The following is a 20843-nucleotide window of genomic DNA, read 5'->3' on the forward strand; positions in this document are numbered from 1 at the left end:
CCCTCTCTCCCTCCCTCTCCCTCTCTCCCTCTCTCTGTCCCTCTCTCTATCCTTTATTCTCTTCATTCCGATACCTTTTAGCCTAATGGCTAATCTTACAGGCTTCAAATGCAAGTACAAAAACAACGTAAAATAAAAGCACGCGTGTGCGTGTATGTGAGTGCATGTGTGTGTGTGTGTGTGTGTGTGTGTGTGTGTGTGTGTGTGTGTGTGTGTGTGTGTGTGTGTGTGTGTGTGTGTGTGTGTGTGTGTGTGTGTGTGTGTATGTTTGTGTGCGTGCGTGCGTGTGTGTGTGTTACTCTTTTGTGGCGGATAAAGAACATCAACGATACAACATAATGAACTGTTTTTTCAATGATGACAGTACCATATGTCAGTACACGCACGCAAGAGAACACTTGGAAGGGAAACTATTTTGATGTTAGAAACCGTCACCATAGAGACAACTAACAGTACGTGTCAACCAGAAAATGCCAAGGGGTCGTCTTTTTATGCACCACAGTCTGAACAATTACTACAATGCATTACTTATCTATTAATTAACGTCCTTGAATAATTTTCATAAAGTTAGTGAATACGTGTCGCTCACCCGACATGCACGCTACTGTTTAGGGTCGCAGTCCTTAGGACGGGACGTTAAGCCGTGGTCCACTGTTCATTGTGCTTGTCGAAAAGAGCTAGGGGAATTTCCCCGGTACACGAACATGTAAATACTGTACATAGCGTCTGTCTTCTTTGTCACGACCAGTGGAAGAGTAGCTCTTCAATGAGCTAAACTGGTTCGAGATCACTTTCACGTTGGTGTTCCACTCTGCGATAATACTAGGAAAGAATGAGTTCTTGAACACCTCAATCCTTAGTTGATAACTCTCAGACCGGTACTTGAAGGCATTTCTATTTCGTGTTCTTTTCTAGGCTGGTATTAGGCACTTAGTAGATCCATCTGGTCCTAAATGCCAATGTCCTATGGTAGACACAAGTACTGGATTACAAAGGATTTAACGTACCAGGTTGACCGCCCCACCCCAGGAGGTGGTGTGAAGGTGCAGACTTACGTCAAACCATGAACATCTGTCGTCTCCAGGGTTGATTTGCGTCATCGCTTCAACTGGCGTGTCACTTGGTCCATTCCTGCTCAGGACAAGGCCAAAAAGTCGTCTGACATTTGGTCATGACGTCACGGCAGCCGAAGGGCACATGCAACAATTTTCTTTTGTCCATACGGAGACCGTACCCAGGCGGTCTCTGTTGGATCTTTAGGGGAGTTACCGGCCTCCAGGACATTCACCCTTTTTTTCTAATTCCCAGAATGCATATAGCGTCACGGGGAAGTGGGGAGGGGGGCGAAATTCCTACTGCAAAAAGTTCTATTATTGTCATTATCATTTAAAGCCCTTACTAGACATTTGAGATGCCAGCCTATACAATGTCAGCAGAAATTGCTGAGCCAGTAACTGTGCAAGAACGTGTGCACTACATATCAACACACTGCAGCAAATGACAGTATTATTTGACCAAACACATTTTGTATTTTCAAATGACCCCTTCAAATGTCGACACTACTCCTAACTTGATCTCTATGAACTTGATCGGCCCCGATGGCCGAATAGAGCAGTTTTTTAGTATAAATAAGGTCACAAACAAACAAACAAACAAACAAACAAACAAACAGACAAACAAAAGCAGATTCCGAATGCTATCAGAAGAATAATTTTATTGCCCAGCAATCGTACATGGTACAATGTATTGTATGGAAACAACTATTGAACATGGTACAAAATAATTCTAGGGGTATAGAATAAAACGTCTTGTTGCATTGTGGGAGGTGGTGCATCTAATGCTGAGGTCACATTTCCAAACCGGGGCCCGGCCGGGCAGTCTTATGGAACGAAAAGTATGATATAAAAGACAACGAAACACACAAAAAATTGAAAAAACATATAATGTTAACTATTTGCGTATAATATTGATATAAATTATTGATTTTTTTGTTAATCGAGACAGACCGCCCGGGCCCCGGTTTAGAAATGTGACCTCAGCATAAGGACATATTCAAATCTATCTCTAGCTACGAGTCTATTAAAATCTGCTGTACATGATTTGAGAAATGCTAATATTAGATTACTAGTAGATGCGTAAGCCGGCAAGCTAGACCGTCATCACCCAACGCCAATGTCTATTTAAAACGGAACTGGTATGTAGGTCTATTCTATTTGAAGGAGCGGACAGAAGTAACCAGTACCAGCCGGTTCATCTGGAGACGCCCTCTAGTGGCGGAGACGAGAATAACAGTAGTACTGACAACGTGAACATGAGAACTGTCTCCTGATTGGCTTAGGCCGTGTTGATTTGATCACAGCCCTTGGAGCCCCAAAACTGATGCGAGCATGCGAATGAAAAAAAAAGTTTGGCAAGAATGTTTTCTTCATTATAAAATCTACGTGGTCATGAAGGTTGGTAAATGACTAAGCACACAGTGTAGTATGGTGAATAATAGTCTCTTCAATAATAATAATATCTTCATTTTCATTTCTTCACATTTTCTTAATTTCCTTTGGAATTGATTTTGGCATTCTACTACAATAGTACATGTATCATTTTCCAATTTCTAATTTTTGCAATTTATATTATTTACGGCATATGTAGCAGCATTTTGTAACTGCTTTATAAGATTTACGTATTTATGTTTATGTATGGTCGAGATTTTTTTTTGAAACAGACGAAAATTCAAGCGCGCGCGAGTGTCATCCATATAATCAAATCAACATGGCCTTATACATGTTATATGGTTGAATGAAATCTATATGGATGGTATTCATTTGAAAATATCTAGAGTTCTTCCCAAATTTTAGCCCAAAACTTTTTTTTTCTTTCTCTTGCAACAAGACAAACAAACAAACAAACAAAGCTACTGTAATACTCAAAGTCATACTTTTAATCGAACAGAAGATTTGGTATATCACGAAAAGCATAAATTTTTAATTTTTTTCCGTTGAAATGCCTCATGTTGGCCCTGATGCTATTTATGGCCATCTGAAAGGTCAATGTAGCGGAAAAAATTACAAAGGTCACTCCAAGGTCGGCCTCGCCCCAAATTTTATCAACCTGTTTTTTTTTCTGAATGCCAAAGGACAATGACCTCTAGCAAGTAAACAAAGGTCAATGAACTCTCACTGTCTATAATTGTGTTTTTGTGTCCTCGACTGTATTTTTAGATGTGTGTGCCCAGGGAGTCTGAAAAATAGATTCGTAGATCTGAGATATACTCTGGATAAATAAATTGATAAACTTGCTCATGATTTATTTATCTATTTGTTTATTTACTTGGATTAGCCACTGGTACAAGAAATATACAAGTGGACGAGAGGACAAACCTTTGAAAGTTGCCCTCCCAGACACTAATTTAATACAATACACTATCAATGCAAAATCATAGATACAATTACGTAGACGAAGACTGACAATTTACATAGATGCAGACATAAAAAAATATATTATGCACAGTACATTATTAAGACATGAATATGTAATGATAATGAAAACTGTACATGATACTAATGTGGTCTGGATGATCGAATTATAATGCGGAAAAAAAAGCCCTGTACTTAACTAAAACATTAATATCGGATATCAATGATTAGCCTGACTAATCGCGCTCCTGGCGGCCGGCCGCCCCGAAGTTGCCACCCTCAAAACGGGGTCATTATTTTTAACCTCCGGCCGAGAGCTTGTGTAACACAGGCTATTGCAATGATTATTTTTCTAAAAATAAAGAACTTGCTATTCAATCATTCACCAACCTGATGAAATTACATGCTTATTCAATACATTGATAATCTTATTCTACTTCAAGTAACGTTAAACCCAACAAATATAAAAAGAACAGAAAATTTAATAGACAACTTTATACATTGAGAGCTGATTTCTCAACCGTGTTTTTCTTTCTCAGTCGGGTGTAACCTAGGCCTAAACCCAGGGCTAGCTAGACAGACGGATGTCCATTGAGCTGTTAAAAGGACCAAAACCATGGATTCAAGCTTAGGCCACAGCAAGTAATTTTTATGGATGACATCAGCGCGCGCATTAATTTTCGCCTGATTTTGGAAGAAAAAAACAAGAAATTTTGTTGCCCTCTGACAGTGGTCAACATGCCGAAAATGGGCAAACATGTCTGTTGCCATGCTGGAAGGTGGATGGCGGATATCTATGAAGAGAGGAGACAAGAAAAGGCTCTGATTTGATGTTTCGTTTCTTATTTTGATGCAGCGATATGTGATGGTGGCTGTGTATATGTGATGTTCCCATCGTATCAAAACCATTTATACAATGATTGAGTCAAAATTTTAAAATGTAGAACCTTGTTTTTTTCGGCCCGCCTTGTCTTTTTTGTCGCCCGCTCGCATTAGATTTGGAGTCTGCCATACATATGTCATCCATAAAATTTACTTGCTGTGGCATTACAAAACATGCACCTGGTGCGATATTGGTGTCTTTGCTCCATTAGTATAGGTTAAGGATAAGTAGCTCTGTCAATCCATAGCTCTAAGGATTTCTTGCTTAATCACATTAAATGGACTGCCAGTGACATATTATACGCACGCATGATTAATGTCCTATGTCCCAGAATAGTCTCGCCTGGAGATGTTTACTTCGCTTCAAGGCAATACCTGGTTTTACAACCAAAGGGCAATGCCCTTCCGTGGGGTCATTGACTTTTACATTATCATGTCTCGCAGAATGTATGCGATATGCTTCATAGATCTATGTATTGCGCCCAGTTGTGGACACGCTACACTCTGGGCGCTATTCGCAAACTCCGAACGGCTTATAACAACGCCTTTAGAATATTGTTTTCATATGGAAAATTCGAGAGCGCCAGTCGAATGTTTGTGACTGAGGTTGTCGATACCTTCGATGCTCGCAGACGTAAACTAACACACTCTTTCACCAATCGGCTCCTCAACAGTAATAACAGAATCATAAAACTCGCAATCCACTCAGACTTATCATCCACCAGTCACTACTGGGATCACTATATCGGCCTAGTCTACCGGTAAGGCCCTTCTCGTATGTATATGTACCGAACCCTACCGTTTTTATTATGTGTGCACCTGTTATTTTAATTGTTTGTCTACTATGGGCCAATTGCGCCTGAAATAAAGAATAAACTAAAGATATCTATAGGTCATTTGGATTTCCTCCTATCCCGCCATATGCCCATAAATTTCGAGGCTGATTTATGAAATATCATAGATGAATGAATTTATTCCCTTTATTGTACACATATACCAACTGGGTTAAGTACAGGTCACAAGAAAAGAATATCATACAGACAGCGTTACGTATATACATTGTGAAGTAACTACAACTAAGTGAATTAGACTTCTCCTCGCTTATTAGTGAATGGTAAACTTATGAAAAGGTAAAAGATATGTTTCATAATCGAAGGTGCTAGAGTCACATTTCCAAACCGGGACTAGCAGGAAGGGCTGTTGACATGAAATAAAAATAAATTAATATAAAATCACAAAAAAATACAAAAAAATTAATAAAGAAATAAAAATAAAATCAACAATTAATGCCAAGCATGTACTCATATAGTGCTCATGATTTTTGTGAACATTTTTGCGGTTCCTTGTCTTTAACTTAACCTTCGTCCCTGCTAACTGGTCCGTGGATTGGGAAACCATCTACATGTGAATGTGTAGCTTATACTCTTGATCCTCCTTTCTCGTAGGACCATTAATATTCTTAGGTCTCGTAGGACCATGAAAAACTACAAATTCTACATAACGTACTCATTGTTTTTTAAGTAATTTTACGCCTTAAACCTGAGTTCTGAGGCAAGCCTCTGTTTTCTACTTTCTTGCAAGTCCCATTAAAGAGTTATGTTTGTTGCAAGCGTCTCCCATGATCTACTTTGAAACTGCATTTTAAGTAAGACCTTCTTAGTTCCATATCTAGTACTAGTATATCAGCAAACATCACAGGCCACAGCTGAATCACACTGCGGATGTGTAGTGCAATACATGCTTGGCTCGCATTGAAAAGGGCATTTAAGGTGAACAGAGCTCAGTAGTGTGGACGCGCTTCCGGGCGAAGCCAATTTAACATGAGTGTGATGCAGCTACCGTCCGCTAGACGTCGCCATTGATAATTGTTGGATGTCCTGGATTGTGAGACACGTGCAGTGTCTGGAAGGAGGAAAACAGAGACCTTTCTCTTACTTTCTGAGCTGTACCAATCAAATGCAATCTTATTCACCGCATGTGTGGAAGGCCTTTTTACGTTGCAAAAAAATGGATGGAGTGTACTACCTTTCCAGTCTCTGATGTAACTCCATACATTATTATTAATTTACATTGGTAACGTCTCTTCTTCTTCTTCTTCTTCTTTCCCGTACGTGCACAACCTCAATAAGTTGAGGGCTCCGGCACGGTGAGGGGTAGGGGTTTTCGGTTTGGATTTGGGGTGTCGCTCTTATTTTGTATTGTGTATATGTGTATATATATGTTGTTGTAGTCTGTTGGCTACAGACTACAAGCTCCTCAGTGGGCAGGGGCGCCACTCCCTGTCCGCCAGCTGGGTGGCGGTGAGTACCCGTGACTCTTGTTTGGGGTTACAAGGTGTGAATGGCATTTTTAAATGCCTGCAGTGACTTGGCTTTAACCACACTATCTGGTAGGCGGTTCCATTCTCTAACAGTTTTAGAGAAGAAGGAATTTAGGTGATAGTCAGCTCGTGAGCTTGGAGGGTGGAGGGCTAAGCTGTTTTCAGTGCGAGAGGGAGCTCGTAGCCCCTTGCTTGCTAGCGGCATGTGCATAGCTACAATGTTATTTGTGATCTTATAAAACATCTGTAAGCGGGCGTTTCGCCTCCTTTCTACGAGCAAAGGCCAGTCAAGTGTGACTAACATGTTAGCCACACTAGACTGCCGTCTGTAGCGGCGGAGGGCAAATCGAGCCGCCCTTCTCTGGACAGCCTCCAGGTTCCTTATATTACTTTGGGTATAAGGATCCCATACCGTCTGACAATACTCTAGTATTGGGCGCACTAGGGTTTTGTAAGCCCGGGCTTTGACCTGTGGATTTGCAATGTTAATATTGCGTCTCAGGAAGTTAACGGTATTGTTGGCTTTTGAGGATACGTGATCTATATGAAGGTCCCATCGTAAATCTCCAGATATAAGGACACCAAGATACTTGACAAAGCTGACATGTTTGAGAATATGCCCATGCAGGGAGTAGTCGTAGACGATGGGAGTTCTAGATCTCTTTCTGGTGATGCTGAGCACTTCACATTTGTCAGGGTGGAACTCCATAGCCCACTTTTCCCCCCACTCTGCCAAAGTATCAAGGTCGTTCTGGAGTTTCAGTGAATCACCCTGGCATGAGACCGTCATGTAAATCATGGTATCGTCCGCAAATAAGCGAGCTGTAGAGTGTAAGTTTTCAGTGATATCATTTATATAATACAAAAACAGGCAAGGTCCGAGCACCGAACCCTGTGGGACCCCTGAAATGACATCCAATTTGCTAGAAGTCACCCCCTCGATGACCACTGACTGGGTACGACAATGAAGGAAGTCTTCTATCCAGTTCCTGGTCTGAGGTTCAATGCCGTACCACTGAAGCTTCCGGATGAGTCGTTTGTGGCCTACCTTATCGAAGGCTACTCATTTACATACTTGGGTGTCACTCTGGACCCAGCATTGCAGTGGACATCACATGTCGAGAAAGTAACGAAGAAAATCCTTGGTGGTCTGGGTGCCATGAGACGTGCGAAGGGTTTTGTATCAACTGAAATTCTTCAAACTATGTGCCAGACAATAGTGCTGTCTTATCTGGACTACTGCGCCACCGCATGGCTCCCAAGTCTGGTACAATGTAACAAGACACAAACTTTACAACTTGACAGGTTGTTAAACAGAGCGGCAAGAATCATCACGGGATACAAGCTTCAAGACCGTGTCCCAGTTCATACCTTGCTAGCTGAGGCAGGACTTGAGCCTGTCAGTAAGCGGCTAGAAACGGTTTCTCTGGCTACAGTCTACAAGTCAGTACGCGGGAAAGCGCCACAGTACATGTCAGCACTGTTCAAATGGATGTCACCTCCGTCCTTAAGGGCTAACACACGTTCAGCAGCTAAACGTTTACGGGACTATGACCCCCACCAGCTTCACTGTCCATCAGCAAGAGTGGCAGCATATCGTGGTAGCCTACAGCACTACGGCGCACAGCTGTGGAACGACCTTCCCATTGAACTGAGAACACTGACTGAGTTCAGGACATTTAAGCGTCGCTTAACAAAGATGCATGATATGTAACGTATCTGGTAGAATAACTGTATATTGTGTAACTGTTGTTATTGTGATTGTGATTTGTGAATGTATTGCGTTGTTTTTAAAAACAGGATTGTCTGAAAAACAGGTCAAATGACCTGAGCGCAATTTCCTGTATAAATAAATAAAGTGAAGTGAAGTGAAGGCTTTAGAGAAATCAAGCACACAGACATCTGTCTGGAGACCTTCCTGCATGTTGTTTACAATGTCATGAACAAGTTCCAGAAGCTGTGTCTCACATGACCTTCCGGGTCGAAAACCGTTTTGTAGCTGATAGAAGAGATCATGCTGTCCCGCATGCTTCATCAGGCTACTACAAATAACATGTTCCATTAACTTAGAAGCAATACAGGTTAAGCTAATAGGTCTATAGTTTGCTTTATCGTACCTTTGGCCTTTTTTAAAGACCGGAGTCACGTTTGCGTGCTTCCAGTCATCGGGGATTTTACCTGTTAAGAGTGATTTTTTAAATATTCGTGTCAAGGGATCAGCTAGCTGTTCAGAGAGTTCTTTAAAGATTTTTGGACTAAGGCCATCAGGGCCAGCAGCTTTTGTTGGGTTAAGGTTTTGTAGTAATTTCAGAACTCCTTGTTTGTGGATACTAATTTTAGGCATAGGTTTGGTCTTCCTACCACGTCGAGTAGGTATTGCTGGAGTCTCACGTGTGAACACGGAGTGGAACTGTGCATTTAGAAGTTCTGCTTTTTGCTGTGGATCAGTGATAAGTCTACCTTTATCTTTCAGTGGTGCAATTCCAGAATGGTCAGTACGCTGATGCATATGTTTAATAAACTTCCAGAACTTCTTTCTACATGTGTCACTGTTTTCGTCACTCTCTGGAGTGATGATTTCTTCTACATACTCCCAGTAGGCTTTCCTCAGCTCACGCTGTACCTCGCGTTTGAGCCTCAGAAATTTTGCCTCCAAAGACGGGCGTCCAGTCTTTTTACTAGCTTTATATGCTTTGTCTCTGTGTTTGATTTTACGTCTCAAACTTAACTTACCTGAAATATCGTTGGTTTGAGGAGAAATACTAATATTGTATGACTTTTCATGACACCTGTCGCAATTTTATTGTCTCGCGAGATTTCACGAGAGTGACAGTCCGCGCATGCGAAACAGCCACCCAGCGGTAAAAGTTCAAAGTACAGCTGATGTTTCACCTGTGAAGACCGTCAGAACTCGGACTAAAGGCCTTGCGAGCCGAGGTTTTACACTTTGTTCGCGTTTGTTCATCTCTACGCCTATCTGAGTAGGGTACAGGTAGGCACTGTGGCTACGTTCTTATGAAATTTACCGTCTCGATATAGTTTTATTGGGCTGTAGAGAGGGAGGGGGGCGGGGCAGTGGTAAACGTGACTAGGAAGTCAACATGTTTGTCAGTTTTGGTAACTATGTAACGTTAGCGTGTGTTTAAAACGACCTGTGTGATATATATATTTGTAAGCGGGCGTACTGCTTCGGGCCACCGAAGGGAATCGGCTAACGGGCCGATATCCAGTCTGGGTCCCAGGGTAAACTTTAGAAGAATCACACACAGTAATAACAGACAGGAAATGGCTACACACATAGTAAATCACATTATATTCTAATCTTGGTAGCAAAATTTCGCTGTCTGACAAAAAAGGACACGTTTCTGTTTGTGGGACTACTAGTATATGTTTGCAATGGCGGCAGGTGCAGAAGAAAGGAAATTATTTATTTGTGGTAATGATAAATTCGCGGTACAGAAATGACCGCAAAAACCGTGAATATAAAAGTACCGCCAAAAAAATTAGGAATTACGGTACCTACTAGTACCTATATCCTTTAAAGGTTGAAATTTCTGTGTTGACAGGAACAAAACACAAGTTAATGTTTACAGTACTACTCAACTTTTTGCAACATGTTGGCATGCAACTTATTTTCTTCTTTACCAACATTACAGCCGAGCACCACAATGGCACCACTGCACCTACCAGTTTCAATAGGCCATCTCCGCCAGTGCCTGACTCTCTTGAACAGTGGCCATCGGTGTTTACACAGAACTGTAGCATCATACACCAGGGTGTATGCAAACTACCTGACAGTCTGTCAGCCTTCCTTGCTACAAAGTAGAAGGTTTTGTCTTCAGGCCAGATCTTTACAGAAGGAAGAACCAGAGCTGACCAGTGTACGGTACAATGTACAGAGGGGGAACTTTGCGAGGATAAACAGTGAAGATGTAGCCGTATTTGAGAGGCTCTTACCCGGTAGGGTGATCGCAGATCCTGAAGAGTTGGTCGGATACAACACGGACTGGCTCCGAATGTGTCGCGGCAGCAGCAGGCTGCTTCTCCGCCCCAAGACGACAGAAGAGGTGTCGGAGGTCATGAAGTACTGCTACTCGCGTAACCTGGCAGTGATGCCGCAGGGCGGGAACACGGGTCTGGTGGGCGGCAGCGTGCCGGTGTTCGACGAAATCATCCTCTCCACGTCTCTCATGAACAAAATTGTCAGTGTGGACGAGATATCGGGTACGCTGGTGTGCCAGGCGGGCTGCGTACTAGAGGCGTTAAACACGCACCTGTCTGATGTCGGATTGATGATGCCGCTAGACCTGGGTGCCAAGGGAAGCTGTCAGATCGGCGGGAACATCTCCACCAACGCAGGCGGCCTGCGACTGATGAGGTACGGCTCGCTCCACGGAAGCGTACTCGGGGTGGAGGCGGTTCAAGCTGACGGCACCGTCCTAGACTGCCTCTCAACTCTTCGAAAAGACAACACCGGCTACGACCTGAAACAGTTATTCATAGGCTCAGAGGGAACCCTCGGTATTGTCACGGCAGTCTCAATCCTCTGTCCCAGAAAACCACAGTCCATCAACCTGGCCATCCTCGGCGTCAGCGACTTTCAGAATTGCTTGAAGGCGTTAAAGGAGGCCAGAGGAATGTTGGGAGAAATCCTGTCAGCATTTGAGTTCATGGACAGCCCTTGTATTGACTTGGTCAGAAGTAACCTCAACTTGACCAACCCCATCAGTGATAAACCGTTCTACGTCCTGATTGAGACGGCTGGATCCAATGGTGCCCACGACGAAGAGAAGCTGAACCTTTTCTTAGAGAAAGTTCTCGGAGAAGGCATCGTGGAAGACGGCACGGTCGCGACGGACAGTACCAAAATCCAGTCCATCTGGTCGATCCGCGAGCGGTTAGCCGAGGCGTTACTCCACGACGGTTACGTGTACAAGTACGACATCTCTCTCCCGTTGGCCAACTTCTACGACCTCGTAATTGACATGAGAGAGAGAGTGGACGACCTGGCTACCAGAGTGGTCGCCTATGGGCATCTCGGTGATGGAAACTTGCACTTGAACATCACGAGCCCCACCTACGACCACGACCTTCTGGAAAAGATCGAACCGTTCATCTACGAGTGGACATCGAGGTACAAGGGCAGCATCAGTGCAGAGCATGGCCTGGGGTTCAAGAAGAAAGACTTCATCCATTTCAGTAAAACGCAAAAGGCTGTGGAGCTCATGCAGCAGATCAAGGATTTAATGGATCCAAAGGGAATCCTAAACCCATATAAAATGCTGCCTGATAAGTATGGGGACTAGAATTGTACTGTAATGCCTGTCACACATTCAGAACCCTCCCCTCAACCACCCAAGGTTGGCAGAAGTTTGGGTTCAGTCTGACTAGATTTAGGTCACGCCTTTCTATATGGATCATATCAAATTTGAGTTAAATTTGACTCCCAACTACACCTCAACACATCGCAAACACAAGCCAACCATGGCACAACCTACCGTCCACACCTGAATATGTTTTAAACATTTTGAAACATTTGGCTGGTGCAGTCAAACTATACAATTCAAACCTCACTGAACACCAGCCAACCACAGTCCACTTTGCTTTCAACGTACCACTTTACTCTCGACCTACGTACTGTCCAAAATAGAACGTACTGGGACATTTCAAATTGTGCTGGGAGAAGTTGTGTGTACTTCAGTCTTTTATTGTCATTTTACGTACAGGACCGGAAATTTTCCCAGAACTTTTCCGATTATAAAGAAAAAATAAACGTACCGTCTGAAATAAGAACGTACCGGGCGGATTTTGAGGCAAAAAAAAAATAAACGTACGTACGTTTATTCGAGAGGTGAGAGTACTTGTTTGAGTTTTTCAGTACTTGGAAGGCCATATTTGGCTATGTGTGGCAGGGGCTAAGTTTAAGTACTTGTATAAGAATAGTTATTAAGTAGTGCACTAATTTCATGACTGACTGAAGTGGAAGTTTAAAACATGAATGCTCAGGATTGTACAGAAAAATATTTTGAAAACAAATCTTTTAAATCTACCTTTTGTAAATTATAAATGTGATTCACAAGTACATTGTACTTAATTATGAGTGGAATTATATCCATATACATGTGTACCACATGTATACTAGTGATGAACTAAGGAGTAAGAGTTTCTTGAGATTCTATAATTTGTACATGTGAGATTGCATTTACTAATTGTACAATTAACACACAGAAACAAAATAAGGACATACTTTTATTTGTTAATGCATAACCAAGGCTGATCTCATGTACATGACTGTATGTGTTTATAGAGAAAAAAAGTCCACTAATTGAGAACTGTACAATTTTATAGTTTGTTGCGACTGAGATTGTTTTTGACTACTACAGCTTTAGTATTGTATGATTATCACTAATGTTGCCAGCATTGGAATGTATTGTAAGCTATAATTACATGACTGTGTATTATTAAATAGTGATCCCTTGAAAAGCCTATAAATACTTCTCTTTAAGAGTAAATACATGTATACTGAAATTGTTGTCATACAGGCATGATGATGCATTGCTTTTGTTGTACACCAACCAAAACAATTTGGATTTGAAACACACAAGATCTGTGGATATGTTGTAACATAAATTCTGCAATTTTGAACATTTTCATTCATCTCAATATGAGCATTGCTGCAATAATATCTTGTTTTGTAAACTGAATAAAGAAAATGTAATCATGTAGATTTGTGCTCACGAATTTCTTAAATCATGGAGGTAAAAAATCATGTGATTTTTACCTTATTAATTTAATTTGCTTAAATTTTGTGAACAATAAAGCTTTATCTTTATTTTACCCAGATTTCAACATGCAGTTCAATCACAACATCCAAATGTTGACAGTGCATTAAAATGCATCTCATCATCAACATAGCAACAATTGGACATAATCTGATACACTGTTCTAGCCAGCCTGATTTTCTTTTCCATTATCTCAATTTTCTCTGGAAACATGCTCCCTTGGGAAAAATTTGAAATCTTGACCCTCTAAAACAATATTTCCTGCATTTTGATGGGTAAATTTTGACTAAGCACTAAATATTTTACACTGATTTTTGTCCATCAAACATGATGGATTGGCCAAATTTTTCATCTGTCATGTCAGCAAAATTCTGTCAAAAGTATGTAAAAGACTGGCTAGAACACTGCTCTGGTATCTATGATGATCCCATTATATGATATTGAACCATATTTTTCCCGGGTTGGCAGAAAAAACTGTCCAGTCTAGGAGAGGGAATAACCAGACCAGTCTGAAAAAGGTACTGGACTGGACATGTTTTTCCGCTAACCCCATTTCCCTTGGAGGTTTCAGCTGGCACTAGAATGTCTATATCTGCATGACTTGTCTTCCCCTGTGAGTTGTAGTCAGTCTGTAGGCATCTGGTACATTCTCCAAGGATAGAGGCTGCTCAAAACAGGGCCTGTGGGTGGAAGGACATGTGTAAGAAAGAAACAGGAGGAGCGAGTACAAACAGATAAGTCCTGGGTTCGAACCCACGACCTCCTGAGCACCAGCATCGAATCCGACGCTCCTATCAAATCAGCTAAATCGGCCGGGTCAGTTGGTATAGCGCCTATAAACCCCCCACTGTTACACTACTTGTGTAACAGTTGTTCTCCGCTTCGAACTTCGAACGCTGCACCAGTAATGGAACAATGTTTTAAAAGTCAATCGTCAGGACTGATGGCGACAGCTCACCAGTGGGTGGTGGTGCTTTTTGCACTGCTGGCCCCCCACCCCGAGGGAATATTGAACTAAGGGCCGAAATTCCCCATGACGGGTGGCGTTCAACTGACGAACCCACTGGTGAGGCATACCACTACCATCATACAAGGTGTGTTTTTTAAACTTATCTTTCTGGACACCAGTGACTTTCAGGAATAGACTGGATGACAACCGGGAATAGACTGGAGACGGCGCGGAGAGACAGCTGACGGCTGGGAAAGGCCAGCGCGGGGGGTGTAGGGATGAGCAGTCCGGACACCAGCTCAGAGATGAGTACATACCCCACTGATTGCTACAAGTTCATATAAGAAGAAATGCCCCCAGGGTCTTGATCGAAAGAGGGGGGAGGATAATAGACCCGTTAGGACAGACGACACGGAGACGTACAGGAATTGTTTACGACCACGAGCTCGGAAAATGGCGTACGGCTCTGAGTGTCCAGTTTGTTGGTGCGGCAGAACATTTCAAAGCACCAGAGGTTTAAGAATCCACCAAAGGAAGTTGAGATGCTACGCAGTTAAAACAGTGGTAGAGACGAGTGAGGCTGTAACACCGAGGGAAGAGAGTATCCCGGATTTGCCGAACATTTATAACCAGCCGATAGAAGCGGATCGCACTGGAGGGAATTATCCAGGTCAGTCGAGAGATAACCTAGGGCAGGTTGCAGACCACAGTACCCAGGTAAATCCACCGCAAGTGTCGGCTGGGGAGGTTAGAGGCAGGAAGGGAAAGGTAAAATGGCCAAAGATGGCAGATGAGAAGACTTGGCGTGAGTTTGATGAAGACACCAGCAAGATGCTGAAGAAGAAACTGAAAGGATCAGCTAAGGAAAAGTTAGAAGTGATTGGCGATTTGATTTATAACTTTGGAGAAGAGAGGTTTGGAGTTGACAAACCGCGTGAAAGAGATCCTGTATCCAAACCAAGCAGGCGACAGCGGATAATCGCTAGATTGAAGAAAGAGTTGAGATGTCTAAAGCATAAATGGAGGAAGGCAGTATCAGATGAGAAGCCAGGACTTGAAGCGCTGCAGCGTCAAGTTCGACAGAAACTCGATTCACTTAAGCGTGCTGAAAGACAGCGAGTGAAGAGAAAGGACAGAGAAAAGGCTAGGCGGGCCTTTTTCCAAAACCCGCATCGGTTCACTAAAAAGCTTTTTGAACAGAGTAAAAGCGGGACACTGAACATTCAGAAGAAGGACCTGGAGGGCCACCTGCGGGGTGTATACTCTGATGAGCATCGTGACGCACCAATGCCCGACATTGGAGGTTTAGTAAGACCACCACAGCCAGGTGTTGAGTTTGATGTATCAGAGCCCAGGTTCAAGGAGGTTGATAGTTTTATCGAAAAGGCGCGAGCAGCGTCGGCACCTGGTCCAAATGGAGTCCCGTACAAAGTGTACAAGAAATGTGAGAAGCTAAAGAGAGTCCTCTGGAGATTGCTGAAGGTGGTTTGGAGAAAGGATGTGGTCCCGCTGTCCTGGAACAAGGCGGATGGTGTGTACATCCCTAAGGAAGAGAACTCTAGTACGATAGGACAGTTCAGGCCAATATCCTTGCTGAACGTGGAAGGTAAAATAATGCTCGGTGTGCTAGCAAGCAGAGTGACGTCGTTTCTTTTAGAGAACGGACTTGTCAACACATCTGTGCAGAAGGCAGGTGTGCCTGGTTTCTCAGGGTGCCTGGAACACAGCAGCATGATATGGCATACCATACAGTCAGCGAAGAAGTCAAGAAAGAGCCTGAGTGTTGTTTGGCTGGATCTAGCAAATGCCTATGGCTCAGTACCCCATGCACTCATCAAGTTTGCTATGCAGTTCCTATGGATTCCAGACAAAGTCACAAACTATGTCATGCAATACTATGACAACTTTCATATGCGTTTTTCAACCACACAGTACACAACTGAGTGGCAGAGATTGGAAGTTGGCATTCCGATGGGGTGTGCTATATCACCAATCCTGTTTGTGCTAGCAATGGAGGTGATGACAAGGAGCGCAGAGCGAATGGGACCTGGGGTGTCGCTCGAGGGTTCGGAAGAACTGCCATCGATCAGAGCATTTATGGACGATCTGACACTCCTAAACCCAAATACCACAGCGTCTCAGAGAATCTTGGACAGACTGGATGAACTGATGGTTTGGGCTAGAATGAAGTTCAAAACCAAGAAATCCAGGAGTCTGGTCCTAAAACAAGGGACGCTGGCTGACTACCATTTCAACCTGAGTGGGGAGCAGATCCCAACCATCCAAGAGCAGCCTGTCAAGAGCCTTGGTCGGTGGTACACTGAGGACCTCAAAGACACTAAGCGAGTTCAAGAGACAGCAAAGCTCATACGAGAGGGGTTAGAGGCAATAGACAACAGTGGTCTGCCTGGAAAACTGAAGCTTTGGTGTCTACAGTATGGGCTTATGCCAAGGATCATGTGGCCTTTAACAGTGTATGAGGTAGCTTTAAGCCACGTGGAAGCCATGGAACGCAACATCAATACGTATGTAAAGAAATGGCTGGGAGTGCCGAACAGCCTCACAAACATTGCAATTCACAGTAGGAAGGCAAAGCTGAATATCCCAGTGCGATCACTTGTGGAAGAGTTTAAGGTGGCCAAAGTGAGAACCTCCATGACCTTAAGTAACTCCAAAGACCCAGTGATTAGAAACTTTCAGCCTGATTTAAGGTCTGGAAGAAAGTGGAGAGTAAGTGCTGCGGTAGAAGAAGCTGAGGCGAGGCTTAGGCACAAGGAAGTAGTTGGTGCGACTCAGACTGGCCGTCAAGGACTTGGGCTGATTCGTCACAAGTGGTGGTCATCGGCAACGGAGAAGGAGCGAAGAGAGATGGTTGTGCAGGAAGTAAGAGAACAGGAAGAAGAGAAGAGGGTTGCTGTAGCAGCCGGACAGGCTAAGCAGGGAATGTGGACAACCTGGGAGAGTGTTGAGCAAAGGAACATTTCATTTAATGTCCTGTGGCAGATGGAACCTCTCCGCATCTCGTTCCTGTGGCGCTCCACGTACGATCTTCTACCGACACCAGCGAATCTGAGTAAATGGTATGAGGAGCGGTCAGACTGTTGTGCAGCATGTGGGCAGAAGGGCACCTTGCAACATATCCTCAGCGCATGTCCATCCGCACTCTCTAGTGGGAAATATACGTGGAGGCACAACAATGTACTGAGAGTGATAGTGGACGCTATCAAGGGGAGAGTTGAATGTGTCAACGCCGAGGAGGTACCCGCCGGTAATCAGTACTTCACCCCATTTCTGAAGGAAGGTTCCCAGCCGAGGAAAGACACCAGCTCCAAGCGTAAACCTAGCATCCTTTCAGCTGCAAACGACTGGAAAGTAAAGGCCGACCTGGATGGGGAAGGCGGTTTCCCACAGGAAATTGCTCTTACGCTATTGCGCCCTGATATAGTAATCTGGTCGGAGAGTTCTAGAGAGGTGGTGTTTGGAGAACTTTCAGTGCCATGGGAGGGCAATATAGAGGAGGCTTATGAACGGAAGTTAACAAGATATGCGGAACTGGAGGCAGTGTGCAGGGACAAAGGCTGGAGGTCATCATGCTACCCTTTCGAATTAGGATGCAGAGGGTTTGTTGCCGCATCTCTTCACAAATGGCTAAACAAGATGGGTCTCAGCAGAAAAGAAATCAAATCAACAACAAGAGCAGCAGCAGAAGCAGCGGAGGCAGGATCTGCATGGATCTGGAACAAGTACCTACTTGAGGAAAGGCGGAAGCGAAGCGACCGTTAGCATTCACCTATGACAGTCACCAGCCGTCAGGTGTTTCGAACTCTGACTCCGCTTCGAACTTCGAACGCTGCACCAGTAATGGAACAATGTTTTAAAAGTCAATCGTCAGGACTGATGGCGACAGCTCACCAGTGGGTGGTGGTGCTTTTTGCACTGCTGGCCCCCCACCCCGAGGGAATATTGAACTAAGGGCCGAAATTCCCCATGACGGGTGGCGTTCAACTGACGAACCCACTGGTGAGGCATACCACTACCATCATACAAGGTGTGTTTTTTAAACCTACTCCCCCTTTTCTTTTCAAGATTCGTCCTCGAATCTTCCGAATTCGACATCCCTTGAGTGAGTGGCACTCTCATATGCTCTCATTTAGCTCAGTACCAAAATATCTCAGAAAAACATTCTCTGTATATATAGACACCTCAGACCTATACTGAAAATGAAGATTGTTGAGGCAACTCAAAGAATTCACTTTTTGGCCAAACCAAATGGAAAACAAAGTTACCGAGTTTATGTACATTTATGTAACATGAATAATTATTATTGATAAGTATCCATGCAGAAACACATTGCACACATGATTTTTAAGAACTACTAGTATTGCCTTTGTCCAAACTCAATGTCAAGTCACCAATTACTTTTCGGGATTCAGAAAATAGTATCTAGTATAGAACCAGACCAATTGCTTCTAGTAGTGAGACTTCCTTTAAGATGACATGTGCTAATGATAGTTGCTATAAAGAAATATGGTACATGTACATGTATATTATTAGAATGAAATGGCAAGACAATACCTCACCTTACAGTTTTGTTTGCCACCTTCTCCATAACGTCCTTTAAAATGTCTGATTAAGAAGTCAAGGCTACATATATACACTCAAGTACAATGTAATCGTTATACAGTAACTACATCAAAAACAAATGGTGATATTGGCCATGATGCAACCTACATCTGCCCATCTTCCCTTTTTAACTCTTGAAAAACATTAGGAAATTTTGTACGTAAAATTATTTATCTTTCATAAAAACATTCACTGCATTCAATAGATCTAGAGGAGTCTGAAAGTAGTGTGGAAGGATACGTAGGAAACGTCCTTGCTGTGATGAGGCCAATGTCCACACGTCGGTGAAAAGAAAGCTAAGACTAGCCCCTTTCAGGTACAGTAGGGACGAGTCTGGTGGGTCCAACTGAAACAAAGGGAAGAATCAAGTATATCTTGGTAATGCTATATATTTTAGAGGGTATTCATTCCTCAAGCTAACCGACATCTCGCACACGCAGTCGTCCCTCAGTAAGACACCTGGAGCCACATAGTTCCCATTTAGAACTTTTATACAGCCTGTCACACATAATGCTATAGATACAGAATCTACAGGAATAGCAAAAGGACCTAGCCAACTATAGGAAAGTAACATTTGCAAAGCAAATGCATAATGTGTACCCTCACATACATGTAGTCCACCCTAACAAACTACTGCTCTGTTTATTCTTACTCAAACACATTCATCTACTACTGGTACAGATAGTATATGGTAACCAACCCCTCCAACTCTATTCTGCCACTTGCTACATAATGTAACCCAACACCTCAGGGTATCTGATACAGTGCCAGTTACCATGGTGACAGACATCTGGTCCAGGTCATTGACCGTGTGTTTGGAGAAAGACAACAGAAACACAATGTTTTCCTTATGTGAAGCTGGCATAATGAAAGCAAATGTTGAGGAGGCTGTGATTTACCTGTAGGTCAGGTTGGCAGGTCACCCACCGTCCCCCCATGCCCAGACAAGACAGCAGCTCGTGTTTGTGTGGTTGGTACTGGGACGTCACAGCCAGGGCCAGGTTCTGGTCTTCTTCCGATTCAAACAGGCTCACTGAAAAAAACATTTGTACAAGACAAAATGCCACAAACTCTCATTAATAAAAAATTGCAGGACATAAAGTCACAACATAAATCTATTAGAGTATGTTATCCTTTTAACAATGAGAAAAAGATATATTGTTGAATACAAAATGTTGCAGGAAGAAACAACATTTTACACAAGTTACTCAAGCAAATGGATGAATTTAGAAAACTTTCAGACATTTCAAGTGGCATCCACTACTTTTCATTAGTGACATCAGTGAGTCAGAATTTAGCTACTGTACTTGAACAGGTGCTAGTATTTGTCCAAAAACTATTTGAGGGGGCACACCCCAGTTTATTTTGGGTCTTAATTCGATTCTGCATACCCTCAACTCTAGCGACCGTCTCTTTCAGGAAATACCTCTTGAGCCAAAACACTGTGTTTGCAAATGAAGGATATTGCTCTAGCTACGAGAACAATAGAATTTCAATTTCTTTCACCTCTCACATTTTAGTAAATTTTAGGGAGAAAAAGAATTTTTCGATGAAAAATAATGCCAAAAATTGGCCATTTTCACGTGGAATTAGACCCATCACCCAGATTTTAGCCACCATAATGACTTATATGGTCGGAAAGAGAAAACCCTTATGTATTATTAAGAAAAGTATAAAGAAAATCCTAACACTGAGATTAGCACAATAACCCGTCGCGCGAGGCATAGCGACAACACCCCCAGAACGCATACAAGGCATATCTAGGTCAAACCGAAGCACCGCACTCTGGGCGGAAGGACACCCGGAAGTAAGCCTCGGGCCCGAAATCAATTTTCACCCAAAACACGCCACTTCTTACACTTTCCAGCCATGTTAGT

At 43.1% G+C, this 20843-nt stretch overlaps 2 protein-coding genes across 3 annotated transcripts in view; one reads left to right on the top strand and one right to left on the bottom strand.

The window, feature by feature from the left end:
* Positions 1-9485: 9485 nt before the first annotated feature.
* On the top strand, positions 9486-12233 carry LOC109465653 (D-2-hydroxyglutarate dehydrogenase, mitochondrial-like). Of its 2 annotated transcripts, none has more exons than XM_019763035.1 (2): positions 9486-9604; positions 10269-12233. In XM_019763035.1, exon 2 carries the CDS (start codon positions 10281-10283, stop codon positions 11916-11918), a length of 1638 nt encoding a protein of 545 aa, XP_019618594.1. In that variant the 5' UTR covers positions 9486-9604; positions 10269-10280; the 3' UTR covers positions 11919-12233. The 2 variants fall into 2 exon arrangements, with proteins under 2 accessions (XP_019618594.1, XP_019618595.1); XM_019763036.1 differs by having other exon boundaries at positions 9486-9598.
* Positions 12234-19132: 6899 nt separating this feature from the next.
* LOC109465631 (quinone oxidoreductase-like protein 1) overlaps positions 19133-20843 on the bottom strand; it is a 6958-nt gene continuing 5247 nt past the window's right edge. Inside the window, exons 10-11 of the mRNA XM_019763002.1 lie at positions 19866-19999; positions 19133-19312 (exon numbers count right to left, since the gene is read on the bottom strand). Of these exons, the coding sequence (XP_019618561.1) occupies positions 19133-19312; positions 19866-19999 (314 nt within the window). The remainder of the gene's footprint in view (positions 19313-19865; positions 20000-20843) is intronic.

This window comes from Branchiostoma belcheri, unplaced genomic scaffold (genome assembly GCF_001625305.1).
Source record: "Branchiostoma belcheri isolate BF01 breed outbred unplaced genomic scaffold, Haploidv18h27 scaffold155, whole genome shotgun sequence".
Lineage (NCBI taxonomy): Eukaryota > Metazoa > Chordata > Leptocardii > Amphioxiformes > Branchiostomatidae > Branchiostoma > Branchiostoma belcheri.